Source organism: Doryrhamphus excisus, linkage group LG11 (genome assembly GCF_037039965.1).
Source record: "Doryrhamphus excisus strain RoL-2023G ecotype Guam linkage group LG11, RoL_Dexc_Guam_v1.1, whole genome shotgun sequence".
Classification (NCBI taxonomy): Eukaryota; Metazoa; Chordata; class Actinopteri; order Syngnathiformes; family Syngnathidae; genus Doryrhamphus; species Doryrhamphus excisus.
In genome coordinates, this window is record NC_136367.1 from 1,407,311 (window position 1) to 1,428,611 (window position 21,301).

The 21,301-nt window shown below is 41.1% G+C and overlaps 4 protein-coding genes and 2 long non-coding RNA genes across 7 annotated transcripts in view; 3 read left to right on the forward strand and 3 right to left on the reverse strand.

Moving 5' to 3' along the window:
* Window positions 1-2,841: 2,841 nt before the first annotated feature.
* Window positions 2,842-6,191, reverse strand: tcf23 (transcription factor 23). Its single transcript, XM_078794496.1, has 4 exons — window positions 5,657-6,191; window positions 4,107-4,259; window positions 3,798-3,962; window positions 2,842-3,716 (listed from the first exon to the last, which is right to left on the reverse strand). The coding sequence occupies exons 1-4, from the start codon at window positions 5,798-5,800 to the stop codon at window positions 3,576-3,578; spliced, it is 603 nt and encodes a 200-aa protein (XP_078650622.1). The 5' UTR covers window positions 5,801-6,191; the 3' UTR covers window positions 2,842-3,575.
* Window positions 3,435-13,746, forward strand: LOC144901232 (uncharacterized). The gene is made up of 7 exons (XR_013629383.1): window positions 3,435-3,724; window positions 3,806-3,881; window positions 5,442-5,523; window positions 5,699-5,901; window positions 9,906-10,095; window positions 12,891-13,169; window positions 13,256-13,746. It is a non-coding gene; the product is annotated as an uncharacterized LOC144901232 (long non-coding RNA).
* On the reverse strand, window positions 9,118-16,537 carry ephx1 (epoxide hydrolase 1, microsomal (xenobiotic)). Of its 2 annotated transcripts, XM_058045878.2 has the most exons (9): window positions 16,201-16,537; window positions 14,202-14,389; window positions 13,197-13,377; window positions 12,897-13,115; window positions 11,943-12,072; window positions 11,256-11,470; window positions 11,071-11,179; window positions 10,183-10,305; window positions 9,119-10,079 (listed from the first exon to the last, which is right to left on the reverse strand). In XM_058045878.2, exons 2-9 carry the CDS (start codon window positions 14,382-14,384, stop codon window positions 9,869-9,871), a joined length of 1,371 nt encoding a protein of 456 aa, XP_057901861.2. In that variant the 5' UTR covers window positions 14,385-14,389; window positions 16,201-16,537; the 3' UTR covers window positions 9,119-9,868. The 2 variants fall into 2 exon arrangements, with proteins under 2 accessions (XP_057901859.2, XP_057901861.2); XM_058045876.2 differs by lacking the exon at window positions 16,201-16,537 and having other exon boundaries at window positions 9,118-10,079; window positions 14,202-14,442.
* LOC144901233 (uncharacterized) lies at window positions 14,199-18,772 on the forward strand. Its single transcript, XR_013629384.1, has 3 exons — window positions 14,199-14,417; window positions 16,493-16,624; window positions 17,144-18,772. It is a non-coding gene; the product is annotated as an uncharacterized LOC144901233 (long non-coding RNA).
* On the reverse strand, window positions 17,336-19,317 carry srp9 (signal recognition particle 9). The gene is made up of 3 exons (XM_058045880.2): window positions 19,121-19,317; window positions 18,946-19,014; window positions 17,336-17,989 (listed from the first exon to the last, which is right to left on the reverse strand). Exons 1-3 carry the CDS (start codon window positions 19,190-19,192, stop codon window positions 17,870-17,872), a joined length of 261 nt encoding a protein of 86 aa, XP_057901863.1. The 5' UTR covers window positions 19,193-19,317; the 3' UTR covers window positions 17,336-17,869.
* A 1,563-nt stretch (window positions 19,318-20,880) lies between these two features.
* The window catches only part of enah (ENAH actin regulator), a 57,482-nt gene continuing 57,061 nt past the window's right edge, over window positions 20,881-21,301 (forward strand). The window contains exon 1 of the mRNA XM_058045866.2: window positions 20,881-21,171. Within this exon, the coding sequence (XP_057901849.2) occupies window positions 21,167-21,171 (5 nt within the window). The 5' untranslated portion in view covers window positions 20,881-21,166. The remainder of the gene's footprint in view (window positions 21,172-21,301) is intronic.

A 21,301-nucleotide genomic window follows, 5' to 3' on the forward strand; every position in this document is an offset into this window, starting at 1 on the left:
CTGGTTAGCTTTGTGATAGTCTTGCAAACTTCCTGGTAATGTAACTATCTTCTTGTAGCTTTGCTAACTTCCTGGTAGCCTGTCAAGCTTCCTGGTAGCCTGGATATAGCTTTGCGGTAGTCTTGCAAACTTCCTGGTGGTGTAACTATCTTCTTGTAGCCTTGCTAACTTCCTGGTAAGCTTCCTGGTGGCCTGATTAATTTTCAGCCCAACTTCCTAGTAGCTTAACTAGCTTCCTGGTTGTCTGGCTATCGCTTCGTGGTAGTCTTGCAAACTTCCTGGTGGTGTAACTATCTTCTTGTAGCCTTGCTAACTTCCTGGTAAGCTTCCTGGTGGCCTGATTAATTTTCAGCCCAACTTCCTAGTAGCTTAACTAGCTTCCTGGTTGTCTGGCAATAGCTTCGTGGTAGTCTTGCGAACTTCCTGGTAGCCTGGTAAGCTTCCTGGTAGCCTGATTAATTTTCAGCCTAACTTCCTAGTAGCTTAATTAGCTTCCTGGTTGTCTGGCTAGCTTCCTGGTAGCCTCCCAGGCTTCTTGGTGGCTAACTATCTTCTTTGTAGCCTCGCTAGCGTCTTCGGAGGCTGTCAAGCTTCCTGTTAGCCTGGCAAACCTGCTGATAGCCTGGCTAGCTTTGTGATAGTCTTGCAAACTTCCTGGTAAGCTTCCTGGTGGCCTGATTAATTTTCAGCCCAACTTCCTAGTAGCTTAACTAGCTTCCTGGTTGTCTGGCTATCGCTTCATGGTAGTCTTGCAAACTTCCTGGTGGTGTAACTATCTTCTTGTAGCCTTGCTAACTTCCTGGTAAGCTTCCTGGTGGCCTGATTAATTTACAGCCCAACTTCCTAGTAGCTTAACTAGCTTCCTGGTTGTCTGGCTATCGCTTCGTGGTAGTCTTGCGAACTTCCTGGTGGTGTAACTATCTTCTTGTAGCCTTGCTAACTTCCTGGTAAGCTTCCTGGTGGCCTGATTAATTTTCAGCCCAACTTCCTAGTAGCTTAACTAGCTTCCTGGTTGTCTGGCAATAGCTTCGTGGTAGTCTTGCGAACTTCCTGGTAGCCTGGTAAGCTTCCTGGTAGCCTGATTAATTTTCAGCCTAACTTCCTAGTAGCTTAATTAGCTTCCTGGTTGTCTGGCTAGCTTCCTGGTAGCCTCCCAGTCTTCTTGGTGGCTAACTATCTTCTTTGTAGCCTTGCTAGCGTCTTCGGAGGCTGTCAAGCTTCCTGTTAGCCTGGTGATAGCCTGGCTAGCTTTGTGATAGTCTTGCAAACTTCCTGGTAATGTAACTATCTTCTGGCCGTCCTCAGCAGTGCAGAGTGGAGTTGTTTAGCCAAGATCTCCAAATGAATCATCTCGCTGGAAATGATGATGATGATGTCCTCCATGCTTCCCTGGCAGATTTATGCAAGTAGCCTTGAATGCTGGCCTGTCGCTCATGGATGGAAGCCCGCCGTGTTCTGTGGGGAGTCGAGGGCGTCTGGGATGGTCAGCGATACGGAGGATGTAGTCTGGTGTCGTACTTATCATGATGACTTACGAGTTACTTTTTGTAGTACTTATTTCTGTGGTGCTCGTACACTTTTATTAATGTTTATTTTTGACATTATTCTAACAGCAGGTTTTTTTATGTTAAAAATAAGCTGCAGGTACATTTAGAGACACGTATTATGCTTCTACAGGCTGCACGGTGGAGGAGTGGTTAGCATGCTGACCTCACTGCTAGAAGACCTGGGTTCAAGTCCACCTTCAGACATCTCTGTGTGGTCAATCACAACAAATTGCATATTGACGTCCACATTTCTCTTGAAAGGGCGGCACGGCGGTCGAGTGGTTAGCACGCAGACCTCACAGCTAGGAGACCAGGGTTCAATTCCACCCTCGGCCACCCGAGTGAATTTGGGTTTTCTCCGGGTACTCCAGTTTCCTCCCACATTCCTCCCAGGATATGAATGATTGTGTGACGTGATTGGCTGGCGACCAATTCAGGGTGAACCCCGCCTCCAGCACACCCCCCGGTGACCCTAGAGAGGATAAGTGGCATAGCAAATCGAAATCTGTATAACAGTCTGACTCACAATGTCATCTTACTAAGAACACTATATTCATCACGCAGCAACTTAACACTTAAAGGGTAGCTAAGAAACCCTAGAGAGGATAAGTGGCATAGCAAATCGAAATCTGTATAACAGTCTGACTCACGCTGTCATCTTACTAAGAACACTATATTCATCACACAGCAACTTTACACCCAAAGGGTAGCTAAGAAATATACAAGTTAAAAAAAAAACTACTATAATGCATTTCAACCCAGAAAACCATTTCATTGGTTATGGCTGAGCACTGCACAGACCTCACAGCTAGGAGACCTGGGTTCAATTCCACCCTCGGAGTTTGCATGTTCTTCCTGTGCATGCGTGGGTTTTTTTTTTTTATCCGGGTACTCCGGTTTCCTCCCACATTCCAAAAACATGCTAGGTTAATTAGCCACTCCAAATTGTCCATAGGTATGAATGTGAGTGTGAATGGTTGTTTGTCTATATGTGCCCTGTGATTGGCTGGCCACCAGTCCAGGGTGTACACCGACCCTGGTGAGGATAAGAGGTAGAAAATGAATGAACGAATGATTCCGTTGATTATGTTGGTTATATTCCATTGCATGGTTGTAATGATGACTAAATGCTACTAAATCAGTTCTCTGATAGGAGGTGGTCACACAGCTGCTGTGTTCCCTAAACAATCCCTCCTTTATTGCTTATCTGCCTGAACATCCCTTCACACACACACACACAAAAACACACACATACACAGTGAGTACAACCTTCACATTTTAGTAACTATTTATGACAGTATATCTTCTCAAGGGACAATATTACATCAATGAGAAACGGTGCTAGTGTGCATGAATGGTGCCAGCACTAGCGAGGGGCTGCGGTTCATTGTATTTTGTACTGTAGGTGACTTTAGTGTGCAGCATAGTGTAGCGAACACTACAGGAAGTGGTGCAGTACACTGACAGACACTGTGGTAACCTTGTACAAATGACCTTTTAATGTCATCATCAACCAATTTTATCTGCATGCAATTCATCAAAATGTCAATTCTTATGATTATTATTCCGGCGGCAACATAACTAAAGTATAATATTTGAAAAGAACATATTAGAATTATCAGAGTCTGCTTCCATTGTATTTTTTGTCCAACTTGTTTGTTTCCTGTCCACAGATTCTATTATTTCCTGTGCAGAGTGGAGCAATGAGGCACACTAGCAGCCACGTGTTAATTAGTTAATTAATTAATCAGTTTGACTATACTACTACTGCTACTACTACTTCTGTGAAAACTTTCAGTATTTAATTAGCTTTTTATATACTTGCTAGTTTTGAACTGCTGGCTTATCTTCCTACTTTGGTTTCCTGCTCGCCTCGTTGCTTTTTTACCCGAGCCGTCCCTTTGCCGAAGCTGTTACTTTTTCTTCCATTTTTAGTGCGGTACTTTGTGTTCCCTCCAAGTATTACCAAATCCTCACCCCTCAGATAAAAGAACATTCATCACGATGAACGCTAGGTCCCGAAAGTTCCTAACAGTCCTTGTCTCCTTCCGCTACACGGCCAAGAAGGTGTGCTTCGGCCTGTCCGGACGGAGGCCTCTGATTGGCTGGGACTCCCGAAAGCGCTTCCCCCACACTGCCGCAGTACAGCAGGGAACGCATCGGCCATTTCTGGAGGGGTAAACATTTCCAGTCTGATTTGAGACATGTCATAAACTAAGACTAACTCTTGTCGTGAATTCTTGTCCTCACCTTAACAGGATGGAGGTATCCACCTGGTCTTGATGGCACGGTATGCTCAGACAGAGTTCTTCCCTGGTCCAAGGTCTGCGTCAGGTACGCGATGTAGTTGGTAGCCAGAAGAAGAACATCCAGTTTGGACAGCTTTGTGTCACGAGGGACCGATGGAAGAGCAGCCTAAACCCAGAAAGACAAGATTAGCGTTGGGCGATACTGCGAATGTTGTAATACTGATCCGATACCGGGTACGATACAGGGCCAGTACCACCTAGAACCACCAGAAAGTACACACAAGCAATGAAAATCAATCATTTGCAGTACCTGCAGGCTGTGGAAGGCCTGGCGCAGGTTTCGTACGCGACTTCTCTCCCGTGCTGCGCTTTCTGGGGAGTAATGAGCGCGTGCGGTGCTGATCGGGACCTCAGACCCACAGTCGGAGCTGGAGGTTGATCTGGGCCCATACACAGAGGGCAGCTGAAATACACACAAAGAGAACTAGCTTTAGCTTCTTAGATATATGTAAATACTTACTGTCAGTTAGACACAGTTATTGCACTGTTAAGGTAATGTAATGTAAGATAATGTCTTCATGTTTCGTGTCATTACCGCCGCCGAGTGACAGGAATACTACGTATTACTTGTATTTCCATATGTTTTGACTAATAGACTATAGTCTACCACAAAACAGCGATCATTAGTGGATTAATCTCTGAAAAAAATGCAATATAGCGAGGGATGAGTAAGTAATAATAACAAGTCATAATAATACCGAGGGCTGCGTGGCAGACGAGTGGTTAGCTCGTGGTTAGCTCAGGCCAAATGTGGCCCGCAGGACACTAGTTTGAGGCCCTCACCTTGATATGAAAGTTTAATGTTAGTTTGATATGGATGCTGTATGGTATCATGTACCCAGAAAAAATTATTACGTTTGATTAATGTTCATGTTAAAGGTTAAATAACTGTTAATAGTTATCCTCCCTATCCGTGTGGAAGTGGTAAGTTTTTGGCTTTTTAAGTTTAAAGGAAATAACTTGGAGGCTACCGTTTAGGTCGCTAGCTCTCTAGTTTGCGAGTTAGCATGTGTCTCAAGACCCTGCAGTTGCGCAATATGTTGTAAATAAAAAGAGTATAAATGTGACTATAGTCGTGTTTTGTCATGTCTACAGGGCTCTAATAATGCTTTGTTCATTTTAATATGAAAATAATAATTTGTCTACCCACCAACTATATGTGGTTTCTTAAGTTTTTATTATTTGCTGTTTTATTATTATTATTAAATTTATTTATTACTGATTGATTTTCTTTATTCTTGATTTGTTTATTTATTTTTCATCTTATTTTGTGTAGAAAAATAAAAAGTAAGATATTTGAGAACAGTGGAATGTTTTATCAGAGCTTTTATTGTAGAAAATCGGAACCAAAGCAAAGTTTATTAATTTTTCTGTTTTTAATAAATGGGTTTTTTTTATTTTTTGATGCGGCCCAACCTCGCCCAGACTCTAGCTCCAGTGGCCCCCCAGGTAAATTGAGTTTGAGACACCTGATCTACACTCTTTAAATAATACTCTGTGTAAAAAAACTGTGTTTGGCATATTGATATCATATTTTTTTTTTTTTACAAAATTAAAAAATCAACAGGATCCTTTGGTTTTTCAGTTTGCCGTACTCTGTGGAAAAAGTTTGGACACCCCTGAGGAACAACAAGAATATCGTTCCAGCTCTTGCGTGAGGGTTAAAGGTGAGTGACAGATGGATTGATGGACACGTGCTTGGTCCTCAACACACCAAAAGCACATGGTTTCATATTTATTTCATATTTTATATATACGACACCAAAATCGATTCCCACCGCACGTCTGAACTGAACTCACCCACTCCCGACTGCTGCGTGTGCTCTGCCTACGTTTGTGCAGGTATCGAGGGCTGCCACTCGTGGGGGGTCGCTGCATCGGGGGTTCTGCCGGCTGGTGGCTCAAAGTGACCGACATGAAACTCTCCCGAGGATTTCCCGCCATGTGTGCTCTTGAAGAAGAAGCTAATCCTGAGATGAGCGAACGGTCCTGAATGGCTTTGGTCTACGCCCATCGGCCGGACACTTCCTTGGCCCCGTCATCCAGTAAGTTGCAATAAACGCGTGTTCTTCGATTGTTGTCAAAGCGAAAAAGCGCACAAGGACCAGCTTCTTCAAGTGAGGTAATGTGGGAAACTTCATGTGGTACTTATCTGGGCTGTCCGGTTGTCCTGATCCTCCCCTGGTTGTTTGGCTGCCAAGAGGAGCAGGCGGGCAGGCAGTCGGGCCAGGGGGAGTGCTGGACCAGAGAGGGGTCCCGAGTCAGGGCATTCTGGGGGCTTGGGAAACTGGGAAGCTGACGTAACATCTGGACTAGGGTGGGATTGGAGGGTCAGGGACAGTGCGACATTGACCGTGATGACCAGGAAGACTATTCATCGTACAGTTTTAATAGGTTCACGATTCCATGTGCAAAAGTCAGTCGTTTTATCAATACAGTCATGACTTTACATAACCGCCATGTCACTCGTTTGGTTGTTAGCAAGTACTACTACTTCCTGATTTATGGAGGCTTATGTAACAAGCAGGAGGTACCATTATGAGTCCAGAGACTGGACAGATAATGAAAAGACATTCCTGGATCTGCACCTTTTATCTGGATTTTAACGGTTTCTTTCCTTGGCCCCTCAACAAAGTTCTGTTTTTGGGTTTTTTTGCGAAATCCCGCTTACTGTATCTCTCTGAGTTTTACCGTTTTACACTCAAATTGACAGTTAATAAAACAATTAGTGCATATATAGAGGATATGCAGTATTATGAAATGAATCAGATTAATTAATCAGATTAATCACAGTGCCTGTGAATGTTCTCATTGATCCAGGTCATTGTATTCATCAGAAAATGAAAGAACCAATGCACATACAGAGGATGTAGTATGGCTGTCAAATGAATCAGATTAATTAATCAGATTAATCACAGTGCCTGTGAATGTTCTCATTGATCTGTCCTTCAGTTAATGAAACAACTAGTGCACATACGGAGGATGTAATATGGCTGTCAAAGGAATCAGATCAATTAATCAGATTAATCACAATGCCTCTGAATGTTATCATTGATCTATCCTTCAGTTAATGAAACAACTAGTGCACATACAGAGGATATAATATGGCTGTCAAAGGAATCAGATTAATTAATCAGATTAATCACAATGCCTCTGAATGTTCTCACTGATCCAGGTCATTGTATTCGTCAGAAAATGAAACAACTAGTGCACATACAGAGGATATAATATGGCTGTCAAAGGAATCAGATTAATTAATCAGATTAATCACAATGCCTCTGAATGTTCTCACTGATCCAGGTCATTGTATTCGTCAGAAAATGAAACAACTAGTGCACATACAGAGGATGTAATATGGCTGTCAAATGAATCGGATTAATTAATCAGATTAATCACAGTGCCTGTGAATGTTCTCATTGATCTATCCTTCAGTTAATGAAACAACTAGTGCACATACAGAGTATATAATATGGCTGTCAAACAAATCAGATTAATTAATCAGATTAATCACAGCGCTTGTGAATGTTCTCATTGATCCAGGTCATTGTATACTTCAGAAAATGAAACAAAAAATGGACATACAGAGGAAATATTATGGCTGTCAAAGGAATCGTATTAATTAATGGCTGAATCAGAACTGAAGTGACCCACACACACAAAGTTCCTCATTGTGCAATAATTTTATTGTATTTGTATCATTATCACGCAGTAATTGTGCCAAAATGTTCCACATATTTGGTCATTCAACACAGAAAATATATCATATTTGGAAATACCATGTGGATAAACATTCACATCACTTCAACCTTAAAAAAGGACAGAGTTTGAAATGACTGGTTTTAAATGTTAATTATGAAAAGAAAGAAACCAAAATGTGAGCATAATCCAAGACTATGCCGTGAATCCTGAATCGGGAATGCGAATCTGTGATTTTTTTTGTTGTGACTAATTAGAATTATCATCAGCAATTTATTTGAAAGTTTCCAAAAGGTATGACTGGCAGAGGTGCCGCACGGTGTTATCAATTGGAGGAATGCCCGGTGTCTTCTCTGTGCTGTCAACACAATAACACCAAAAGCCCCACTGACCTTCCACCTGCAGCTGCTGGCCTGCAAGGCTGATGGGAGGCTCGGAGGAAGGCACAAACTATAAATACCAGCAGGGGGAAGCATAAACAGATGCTGGGCTTTTGCATCTTCAAACACTTTTACAGTTGGAAGAGCAAAACTTATATTAGTGCTGTCTCGACTAGGACTTACGCAGTTCTTATTGGTATTACATTTTATTACTAAATTAAAATTCCGCTTAAAGAAGTGTTGTCTTTTATGCATGAACACTTCATGCTAAGACACGTTAATGATTGCAGAAATCTTGCTGACTCATTGCTCATTGACGTGAAAGAAGATTCGAGTTTCGATAATTCGGGGGTACTGAATGAAGACTCGAGTATCACTAACTCATTGGTTATTGACATCGACAAAGTCGTGAGTTTCACTAATTCTTAGGTACTACGCAGAGACTCGAGTCTCACTGACTCATTGGTCATCAATGCCAATGAAGACTTGAGTTTCGCTAATTCGCAAGTACTCAATGAAGACTCGAGTATCACTAACTCATTGGTTATTGATATCGACAAAGTTGTGAGTTTCACTAATTCTTAGGTACTACGCAGAGACTCGAGTCTCACTGACTCAATGGTCATCAATGTCAATGAAGACTTGAGTTTCGCTAATTCGCAAGTACTCAATGACGACTCGCGTATCACTAACTCATTGGTTATTGACATCGACAAAGTCTTGAATTTCATTAATTCTTAGGTACTACGCAGAGACTCAAGTCTCACTGACTCATTGGTCATCAATGTCAATGAAGACTTGAGTTTCGCTAATTCGTAAGTACTCAATGACGACTCGAGTATCACTAACTCATTGGTTATTGACATCGACAAAGTTTTGAGTTTCATTAATTCTTAGGTACTACGCAGAGACTCGAGTCTCACTGACTCAATGGTCATCAATGTCGAAGACTCGAGTTTCGCTAATGAACTGGAACTGAATGAAGACTCGAGTATCACTAACTCATTGGTTATTGACATCGACAAAGTCGTGAGTTTCACTAATTCTTAGGTACTACGCAGAGACTCGAGTCTCACTGACTCATTGGTCATCAATGTCAATGAAGACTTGAGTTTCGCTAATTCGCAAGTACTCAATGATGACTCGCGTATCACTAACTCATTGGTTATTGACATCGACAAAGTCGTGAGTTTCACTAATTCTTAGGTACTACGCAGAGACTCGAGTCTCACTGACTCAATGGTCATCAATGTCAATGATGACTCGAGTTTCGCTAATTCGGGGGTACTCAATGAAGACTCGAGTATCACTAACTCATTGGTTATTGATATCGACAAAGTCGTGAGTTTCACTAATTCTTAGGTACTACGCAGAGACTTGACTCACACTGACTCATTGGTCATCAATGTCAATGAAGACTTGAGTTTCGCTAATTCGCAAGTACTCAATGACGACTCGCGTATCACTAACTCATTGGTTATTGACATCGACAAAGTTTTGAGTTTCATTAATTCTTAGGTACTACGCAGAGACTCGAGTCTCACTGACTCAATGGTCATCAATGTCGAAGACTCGAGTTTCGCTAATGAACTGGAACTGAATGAAGACTCGAGTATCACTAACTCATTGGTTATTGACATCGACAAAGTCGTGAGTTTCACTAATTCTTAGGTACTACGCAGAGACTCGAGTCTCACTGACTCATTGGTCATTGAAGTAGGCTTGAGTTTTACTGATTCACGGACCCTGTGCAAAGACTCGAGTCACACAAAATAAATTACCCGCAAAAAATGCGACTTATACTGCAGTGCGACTTATGTATGTTTTTTTCTACCTAATTATGCATTTTTGGCCTTGTGCGACTTATACTCCAAAGCGACTTATACTCCAGAAAAGACGGTATTCCTTCACATTGACCACATCCTCAGACTAACCTCTAATGTGCCTTCATCTTCTCCACTTTGCTGATGAAGTTGTTGACGTCTTCCGCCATCAACCGGGGTTCCTCCATGGCTGCAAAGTGACCCCCACGAGCCATGGGTGTGTAGGTAACGAGGTTACGGAACTTCTGTTGGACCCACAACTTGGGGGTGTGTATCAGCTCGTTAGGGAAGCTGGCAAATCCAGTGGGCACGTACACCGGGATCCTGGGACAAGAAGATGGTGAGTTATTTTGACTTATTACAGTATGTCACGGTATTCTGCATTACATGCTAACATCCTTCTTCGGTGAAGGAATTGTGGACTTACTTCATGTGTGGCTGATTGAGGCCATTGCTGAAGTTTTCCCTGTAGAACCTCATTGAGGGAATAATGCAGCCTGACGTCCAGTAGATCATTACGTTCGTCAACAGGTCGTCCAGAGAGAACTTCCTTCAACACACACATATAAACTTGGGATTATTGTGATTTTCATGAATATGAACTGAAGCAGACACTTAGCATGTTAGGTGTTAGCATGCTAATGTTAGCATATTAGCATTCGTTCATTTTCTACTGCTTTTTCCTCACGAGGGTCGCGGGGGTGCTGGTGCCTATCCTAGCTGTTTTCGGGCGAGAGGCGGGGTACACCCTGGACTGGTGGCCAGCCAATCACAGGGCACATATATAGACAAACAACCATTCACACTCACATTCATACCTATGGACAATTTGAAGTGGCTAATTAACCTAGCATGTTTTTGGAATGTGGGAGGAAACCGGAGTACCCGGAAAAAAACCCACACATGCACGGGGAGAACATGCAAACTCCACACAGAGATGGCCGAGGGTGGAATTGAACCCAGGTCTCCTAGCTGTGAGGTCTGTGCAGCCCTGAGCCATAACCAATGAAATGGTTTTCTGGGATGAAATGCATTATAGTAGTTTTTTTTAACTTGTATATTTCTTAGCTACCCTTTGAGTGTAAAGTTGCTGTGTGATGAATATAGTGTTCTTAGTAAGATGACAGCATGAGTCAGACTGTTATACAGATTTCGATTTGCCACTTATCCTCTCTAGGGTCACGGGGGGGGGGGTGCTGGAGGCGGGGTTCACCCTGAATTGGTCGCCAGCCAATCACATCACACAATCATTCATATTATGTTAATGACAATAGTACCACACTCGTAGCAGTGAGATAAAGGGGTTTTACCGTACCTGGTGAGTCCTCCATCTTCCATGTTTCTAAAGTTCGGACTTGTCCATGTGGAGAACTTCTCCAGGATGTACGCTGCCAGACCCACTGGCGAGTCATTCAGTCCACGACCTCACAGGGAAAAGATGGACGAAAACAATCACTAATAGAAATAATGCAATGTTTCCTTCATGCGGTGGCTTCCCACCTGCAGTGTCGGGCTTGGTGGACTGGATGTGCATGTAGCCAGTTTCTTTGATTAACTCCACAAACAGTTTCTGAATGCAGGGGTAAATACGCTCAAGGTCCAGGCTGGTGAATCCAAACAGGTTGGGGAAGAGGCGGCCGAGGAGGATTGATGAAGTCACGATCAGCCCAGGCTTGGCAGCCGCGGCAAAGTTGATGTGTAGGCCTTTGACTATCCTGGGGAAAAATAAGGCCATAGAGAAAACTCAATTATATTGCTAATGGTTTTATTTCATTTGAACATGCATCAGATTACAATTGAGTGCATCCCATAATCAGTTCCCAGTTCCACATGTCCAAAAAGAGTAGGAAGAAGCAAAGCTTATTAAATCCTACCCCTCCATTTTTACAATCAGTAACTGTTACATTTGTTCACTTCCTGCTTTCATAAAATAAAATAAAATAAAATAAAATAAAATAAAATAAAATAAAATAAAATAAAATAAAATAAAATAAAATAAAATAAAATAAAATAAAATAAAATAAAATAAAATAAAATAAAATAAAATAAAATAAAATTCCTGTGTTTTACTCTAATTTATAATTATGGTCAACAAATGACCGGCGCAATTATTACAGACTCAGGGCTGAAGTGGTCCCCTATAAAACCACCATGTCTCAGTAACTTATCTGTTGAGATAAGTCTTACTTGGGCTCCAGCTGAGCCATGTTGGTCGTGATGAGAAACCCCCAGTCTCCTCCGTGGGCGTAGAACTGCTGAAAGCCAAGACGCCGCATCAGTTTGTGGAAGATGCGAGCGGCACACATCGAATCGAAACCTGTTCACAGGCGGAAAATGTAAGAATAGTCGTAAGTCAGGGGAGTACATTTAAAGTCATCGCACAAAACAAAGTAATGCGTGTTGGTGTTTTTTTTTTGTATTGAGCATGGCGGCTAAATAACCTGCCATGGGGCCAAGGAAAGTGCCAGCACTTTGTTAAAGTAATGGTAATGGTTTTATTTCATTTGAACATGCATCAGATTACAATTGAATGCATCCCATAATCAGTTCCCAGTTCCACATGTCCAAAAGGAGTAGGAAGAAGCAAAGCTTATTAAATCCTACCCCTCCATCTGGTACTTTTACAATCAGTAACTGTTACATTTGTTCACTTCCTGCTTTCATAAAATAAAATAAAATAAAATAAAATAAAATAAAATAAAATAAAATAAAATAAAATAAAATAAAATAAAATAAAATAAATATAGTATTTATTTATTTTTGTCACGTACCAAAGTAGGAGGTGATATGACCATACAATGACATAACGGGTACCATAGTAACTGACAATATAATCATGACTGATCGTGAATTTCCATGAAGTAAGATTCCTTATTTATACATGGAATATTTTCGGAGTTAGAGCACAGTAAAGGTGTTTCTGACATTCTAAATACTGTTTTTAAAATGATTAGAGCCCTCTAGACATGAAATAACACCCCTATAGTCACCTTTACGCTCCTATTATCTAATATAGTAGATAATATAAATAATTGACTTTTTTATTTGATCTTTCCTACTGTGTCCAACTTCAGCAGCAATGGCACGTGCGTATATATGTGCGTATGTATATCTGATATTGGGATGTTTTCCCAGACAAACCTTTCTTATGTGGCGCTTCCGAGAAGCCGTATCCGGGTATGGACGGGCACACCACCTCAAACACAAGTCCCTGGGGGTCTGACGGCTCGGTTAGGAGTGGGATCATCCCGTAGAACTCATAAAAGGATCCAGGCCAGCCGTGCACCATTATGAGAGGAATCGCACCGCTTCCCTGTGGCACCCGCTTGGGTTTCACGTGCACGTAATGAACGTCGATACCTGCACGGGGAATGGAAAAGAGTACAAAGACGTGACGAGCAAGCCACAAGCAAGGTAGAGCACCTCATTGTGTTAGCTGACCTTCGATGTTGGTTTTAAAGTGTGGGTACTGGTTCAGTTTGTCCACTTGTGTCCTCCAGTCAAAGTCACGCCTCCAGTAGGAGACCACCTCCTCCAGGTACTTGGAGTTGAAACCGTAATGGAACTGGCTGTCTTCCAAGGACGGAACTGGACGCGTCTGCTCTATTCTCCTGTGTAAGTCCTGATAGGAAATCACATTCATTCATTCATTCATTTTCTAGCGCTGAGAGGCGGGGTACACCCTGGACTGGTGGCCAGCCAATCACAGGGCACATATAGACAAACAACCATTCACACTCACATTCATACCTATGGACAATTTGGAGTGGCTAATTAACCTAGCATGTTTTTGGAATGTGAGAGGAAACCGGAGTACCCGGAGAAAACCCACGCATGCACGGGGAGAACATGCAAACTCCACACAGAGATGGAATTGAACCCTGGTCTCCAAGCTGTGAGGTCTGTGTGCTAACCACTCGAACGCCGTGCAGCCGTCAAATTAGCATTTTTTGTGATTTTCATGAATATGAACTTAAGTACTTAGCGCTGTCATGCTTGGTGTTAGCATGCTAATGTTAGCATATTAGCATGCTAACAAAATTATACTAATATTTTTAGCACACAGAGTTCGATTTCACTCTTTGCAATCTCTGTGTGGAGTTAGCATGTTCTCCCCGTGGTTTCCTCCCACATTCCAAAAACATGCTAGGTTAATTGGCCCGAAGATAGCTGGGATAGGCTCCAGCACCCCCGCGACCCTTGTGAGGATAATCGTTAGAAAATGAATGAATGAATGATTCAATTCAACTCCAGAACCTGCTCCTTCTCTCTTCAATTGCCATTGTTCACTAGCTCTATAAACCAGGTTTAAACTCCTGTATTATCACCTTTGATTATTATTATTATTATTACCTTTGATTCTTATTATTATTACCAACTTAGAGTGAATGAAAGTGTCTTTTGGGGGGGGAAACCTAAAAACGTCATTTGAGGAAAGATGGCTACCTCCAACTCTTCATCACTGGTGGTCACCGTGAAGGGCTGGATCCTGGTGTCCTCCTCGCCATCCGGGACTGGACCCACGCCCCACCATCCATCCTCTGACTTCAAAACATGGCTCCTCCTTCTAAGAAGCAGCACGATGATGACCCCTCCAAGCACCAGACCAATTAACACCTCTGTGAACATGCTTCCTGTTTGGGGCCGGAGACACATACAGAGGTGCGCTTACTCGTACATGGACCATACATTTCACACCAGAAAATAATGACTACAAATCAATAATATAGTGTTCATATCTAGAAAAAAGTATCTTTCGCTTTAGTGAATTGTTGAATGAATTGTTCAGGACATTTAGCCTTCCTGGTTCATTGTGCTACCATGCTAGGTGGAAGCCTGCTAATGTTAGCATTGCTAACATGCTAATATTAGCATAGTAGTATTTGTATCAATTTTCATGGGTAAATACTTATATGAACACTTAGCACTATCATGCTAAGTGTTAGCATAATGTTAGCATTGTAGCAGTTTCAGGCATGTTCATAGTTCTATGTTCCTGGTTCATTATGCTACCATGCTAGGTGTTAGCATGATAATGTTAGCATTGTTAGCATGCTAATATTAGCATAGTAGCATTTTTTTTATCAATTTTCATGGGTAAATACTTAGCACTATCATGCTAAGCATTAGCATAATGTTAGCATTGTAGCAGTTTTAGGCATGTTCGTGCGAAGTGTTAGCATGCAATGATGAGTACACAATTTTTTTTGTGTTTTTCATATATACATAAAACTTAGGCAGACACTTACCGTTGTCATGCTAGGTGTTAGCATATTATCATGCTAACATTTTAAAACATTTTCAGAGGTAAGCACTTATGCAGACACTTAGCACTAATATGCTAGGTGTTAGCATGCTAATGTTAACATATTAGCATTCTTTAAGTCACTCAAACCCTTCCATTGTATGTTTTTACGGTCAAGGAATCTAGATATATGGATAAAATAAATGTAGAATGAGTTATAAAATAATAATCACAATATGGACTCTCTCTCTTGTACTGTACTTTAGTCACCCCTGCATTTCGACTGTTACTGCGTGGCCAATGTTGTGGACTTGGCAAAAGTCATAGCAGAGTGTGGGCTACAATAGCACGTCCACGGGAGCTTATTGGTACGCAGGCCTTCACAATGATGCACTTTGAATTGACATGTATTCCGCCAGCCAAGAGTTAGCAGAAAAATGCGGAAGCAGTCGGTCCAACAAAAGAGTGACTGTTGTGTTTGTGGTTCAGCTGAGAGGATTATGTACAGAAGAGACGTGACCCACCAGGCCCCTCGTTGACTGCAATGAAATGTGCATGGCAGCACAAATATCATAATATTTGTAAACAAACTTCATCATACTTTTTATGCTATACAGAAAAATTCAAGAACAAACTGGACGCTTTTATATTTTGAATATTAACGGTGCCTAAATAATATACATATGTTTTAGTTTCCAGTCTTGCAGCAGCTATGGTGTGGTCAAGGACCTCCAACAAATTGCGAAATCTTAACATCTGACATAAACATGTCAATCATTGAGCCTCACTAATAGGTTATTGCTCAATTGATATGCAGTGTGTGATATAGTCATCATTTTTACTCCGATATTTACGTGCATATAAAATATTTGCTTTATTTTAACTTATTCACATTCAAATGAATTATTCAAACTTTTATTTATTATTGACAATTAATTCCTCCATCCATTGCTACACATATTTTCATCAAATGGTGCCACTCAAACACAAAAAGGGAACAAATTTTACATGACAAAATGTAAGCAGAGTTAAATACGGAGTTTAACTGACATAAGCAAACAATAAAAAAAAACGGTTACGTAATTGTAAAGTTTTTATCAGGCAGCTATGAACCTTCTGACATAGTAAGCACCGTTCGACATTGAAGTATTATTGCTACATATTACTTTATGGGAACTTGAAACTGTAAACTTGACGTACCTGTTGTAGTCCTGCTGCGTGGTAGTAGTAGTCCTACTAGTACCAAAGACCTTAGATTACCAAGATAGAAAACCTTCACTTCCGTAGTACGCGGTGGGCGGGTTTGGCCGCCATTGTTTGTATGAGCAGTGTGCCATGTTAATCGCCACTGTTCAGCTATTAATTACTGGAATATACAGTCCAAAAGACCTGACCTCATTTTTCATGTTTTGTGACGTTTTTACAAGTTAATTTTCATCACGTGAAAACCTTATTTTGCCCTTCTTTCCCTGTTTCCTCTCGTTTTTTTTAGCTTTCACGAAAATCCTCTTCGGGAGAAACGAAGCTTCCGGTTTATTCGGCAACACTCGGGCAACGTCGGAGAAATACATCCCTCAGCGTGATTGTCACGTGACTATCCCAGAAAATGGCGATCCCATATCAGGTAAACTAGCTCATTTCCAATGTGAAAAAAATGAAATATAAAAGTGTATAGATTATCAGCACCACAAAAAAACTATGTACTGGAGTAAATATTTATTGAATACATAACCAAAGACCTTAGATTAGCTTGGTAAAGCACCTCAAACTTTCGTAGTTTGGGTTTGGCCGCCATTGATTGTATGAGAAGTGTGCCATAATCGCACACTGTTCAGCTATTAATTACTGGAATATACAGCCCAAAAGACCTCACCTCATTTTTCACGTTTCCCCAAAATAATCACAAGTATGTGAATGAAAACGTTGCTAAACTGTAAACGCTAAGTGTAAACAAACCGGATAGTGGCCAAGTCTGAAAGTGTAGTCCACACAATGTATAGTATATATATTCGAGCTGTATTGTTTCTCTGGGTGATTTGTTCAATCCTTGACAAGTCAGCAATGATGATGTTTTTACAAGTTAGTTTTCCTCATGTGAAAACGTTATTTTGCCCTTCTTTCACAGTTTCCTCTCGTTTTTTAGCTTTCACGAAAATCCTCTTCGGGAGAAGCGAAGCTTCCGGTTTATTCGGCAACACTCGGGCAACGTCGGAGAAATACATCCCTCAGCGTGGTTGTCCCATGTCAGGTAAACTAGCTCATTTATAAATGGTGACAAATGTGAAAAAAATTAAATATAAAAGTGTATATATTATCAGCACCACAAAAAAAACTATGTACTGGAGTAAATATTTATTGAATACATAACATAACTGTTTTCAACTCATGGTATTAAAGTCGTTCAGCTGTTAGAAAATAAGAAGGTCCTGCTTCAAGTTATGTCGGACATGTCCAGAAAAGAAAAAAAAAATAAAGTGAGAGATGGGTCCAAATAAAATACTTGAATGCTCATCTTTTTTCACCTCACTTGAAAATGAAAACAATGGAGGTCTTCCAAAGAAAACCAGCAGCATGTTTGTCCGTTTCGTACATTTGACCCATCTTCCCTCAGAGACTTTGATTTGACTTTAGATTTTTTTTAACACGATCAGAGATGTGACGGCGGAGAAGCAGGATGAGTGTATTTAAAAACCTCCTGAGAATGATGTTCAGCGTATATAAATAGCACATCTCTGACTGTAATCGAAAGCGTGTACACATCCGGATCTCCACCATCTTCACTCCCCATCAATCTGGTGGTTCTGCAATAGCAGCAAACACCGCCGCCACCGTGAACGTCAGTCCTATCCGTGTTTTCCTCAAGAGCGCTTTAGTCCGTCTCCATAGCGCCACTGTGCGTCTCCTTGGACACCATCAGTCTCATCAATTTTCCGTGCAGCTTCTCGATCTTCTTCACATCCTGGGCCTGGTCTGTCTTGTACTGTAAACACTGTAAGGATGAAGAGAGAACACATGGTGACAGCCGCTAACACAGTATCCACGGACATTCATTCATTTATGTCTAAAACATACAATAATGCCTTGTTTTGGTTCCAGGCTCGACTGTGAGCATTATTAGAGCCCTCTAGACATGAAATAACACCCCTGTAGTCAACTTTACACTCCTATTACCCAATATAGCTTACGAACAAGAACCACCAGGTTCAGGAACAGCTTTTTCCTTGTTGAACTCTGCCCCCCATTGCCCACCCCTTCCACTACTCACACCCACCTGCTGAACTCTGCCCCCCAATCACTTCATTGCACTACTGTACATATTACTGTTATTATAGCTTGTCACATTCATACTGTGCATACTGTTTATAATCTTCAATAGCCATATTATAGTCATTTATATCCCTGTATATATCCACACTGTATCATAGTCACAGCCTGTTATAGTTTGTACATATATCTGTCAATTTACAGCTCTATTCTATTTCTACATTTACTTACTAATAAGGTATTTATAAATTTGCACTTCTGGTTGGATGCAAACTGCATTTTGTTGCCCTGTACCAGTGACATGAGCAAGAGCAATAAAGTTGAATCAAATCTAATCTAATCTAGTGGACATAAAAAGATCATATGAGCCATTTAAGACATAAATAAGACGTGTGTGCTGGTAGAAATGTGTTCCCTATGGCAGTGGTTCTTTGGCAGTGGTTTGGGTATGCAACAAGCAGCAACCCAAATTGTATACATTTTTTTCAACTATAACTTCTTTATAGCTTTTGTGACTTATGTCCGCCCAAAATTATGTCCATCCAAAAAAAAAGGTTTCAACCTAACTCTTAATGTCCCACATCCTGGTTCACATACACATTTAATACATTCAATGTTGCAAAACCGTAGAAATTCAACAATGCGACACAATTACCTATGAAATACAAAACTCAAACTTACCACAGCGTTGTCAGTCACTTTGATGCGGATGTTTCCGTCGCAGTGTCTGTACTTGATGACCACTCTGGCCTGAAAAAGAAGAGAATTAGAAAAACATGCAGCAGATGTTTTCCAAGTGCTAACGAGCTTCCAAGCTAATATGCTACACTGCTAGCCGTTTCTAAATAGCTTTTACCTTCATGGGGTCTGTTAGATACAGTTTTTCCGCCGCACAAGCAAACTCCTCCCAAGTTTGAAAGTAAGGCATTATTTATGATGATTTATGGTTACGTTAAATCAATATGATATCAAAATAAATCGCCGTGAGACGGAGAAACAGCTACGGTAACTTCAGAAGACCACATCAGCAGCAACGTGAACTCAACCAATCAGGAAGAAGAAGAGTGTATGACGCGACAAGTAGTTCCGGGTTACATCTTTCTAAACAAAAGCATGAATTATATGTTTTCGTGCACTTTTCGTGCATTTTCCAACCACGACACTGAATAAATAAATCTTGCTTGTAAACATACACGGACAAAAGTACTGTCAAGACTGCGATAAAAGTAGAAACAAACAATATTTTCGAGTAACAACAATTACCGAGTGGGTATTTTTTTATTTTGACACCACATCACACCACATATAAATCGAACAGGAAGTACTCTAAGTGAAAGGAAATAACTATTCGTCACGTATCCAGTGTAGTTTAAATTCAAATTTGCGCATAGACACAAATGTTGCATAGTTGTGGAGCAGAAATACACATAAAGCGTGCTGAACGATGGCATTTTAGCTTCTTTTAATCCACAAAAAACACTCGTCCTTTTTAGTTGTAGTTCATAGTTTGTCCACTAGATGTCAGACAAGTCAAAGGCATCCCAGAGCCATGCCCACAAAGTCTGGCCATATTATAGACATACATTATAAAATGAAAATACGATAAATACTAACCTTCTGCATAGTTAAAAACAAAGACAAAACAACTGTAATATATTGTAATTTAACGGCGTACATGTTGATTTTGGAATTCCGGGTGTTCATGAATGCACTTTGGCGTGATTGGCGGATAGCCAGGAAGTGTTTGTGTGGTTGTTGGAAAACTTGTGCGAGGGCCTGTAAGTACTGTACTATGTACAAAAACGTGGCAATAAAGCTTCAAAATAGCATCAGCGTTTATGTGTGTTGTTATCTATGTTTTTGTTTACACCCATACACACTTTTAATCGTCTTGTGTTGTCTTCAATGGCATTTAAAAGCTCTCGACAGCCTCAGTGTTGTTGTCAGGGTAACACGTACGTGAGATGTCATTCGCTGCCTTCAGGTACGATGGGAGATCTGGAACAATTCCCAAAACGAAAATGAATAACGCACAAAAACACTAGCGGAAGCTTCATCCCTCCTTTTTAATCTAAAAAGTTAGCTTAGATTGTCTTAAAACAATTGCTCGTGCGTTTAATTGCGGTCTTGTTTGTTTAATTTGCAATATATGAGCGTTTTCTTTCGCCATGCTTCCCTGAACGCAGCACTTGTTCCACTGAACGCTCAGCTGACAGGCTGGGCGATACTGCACATTTCGGTATCAATTCGATATCAATAAATAACGAGTCGGTATTGCCGATTATTTTTAATTGGACATTTTGAAGACAATGGCATGATTTGTTGATTAATTATAAACACGATAAAGATTTGATTCCCACAAATTTTGGGGGAAATAAATAAATCAATAAAGTTGTGAACAATTGAACCACACATAAATTCAACAATATGAGACAAATGTAAAAATATGTATAATATCTGTGAAAATAAAAAAAAACTTAACTAGTGATACAATTACGCTCATATCGACTCCGTGCTGGCACATCATTGGTATCGACACCATCGACATCTGTCTCGACCCGCCCACCCCAATCAGCTGCAGCAGTTTGGCATCCCAGCGGCTCAGCGCCGCATCAGTTCGCTTCAAGTACGTCACGAAAAGCCGAATTCCCCCCTTACTTTCCTTCCAGTCCACCAGTCAGCAGAAGTGGAGCAGCACCGGGTTAGACCATGTAGGATTAGCCTCTTCTGGGTTACGTTTTTTCTTTTTTTCTTCTTTTCTACTTTTCTTCAATTGTCACCTTTGAGATCGTAGTCCGTGTGGACTTGAAGCTAGCTGTGAACTTTGGTGAAAACTAGCCACAAAGTCCGCACGTCGTCGAAACAGCAGCCCGTCTGTGAAAGACTTATTAGGACCTTCACCATGAGGTAAGAAGCCACACTTGATGGTCATCGACAACGTGATGAATGTGTGGAGAGGGGGGGGGGGCACATGTATTGTCAAACGTATTGCTTGGTGCACAAATGGAGCCGCAATGTCACTTTTTTTTGGACGTTG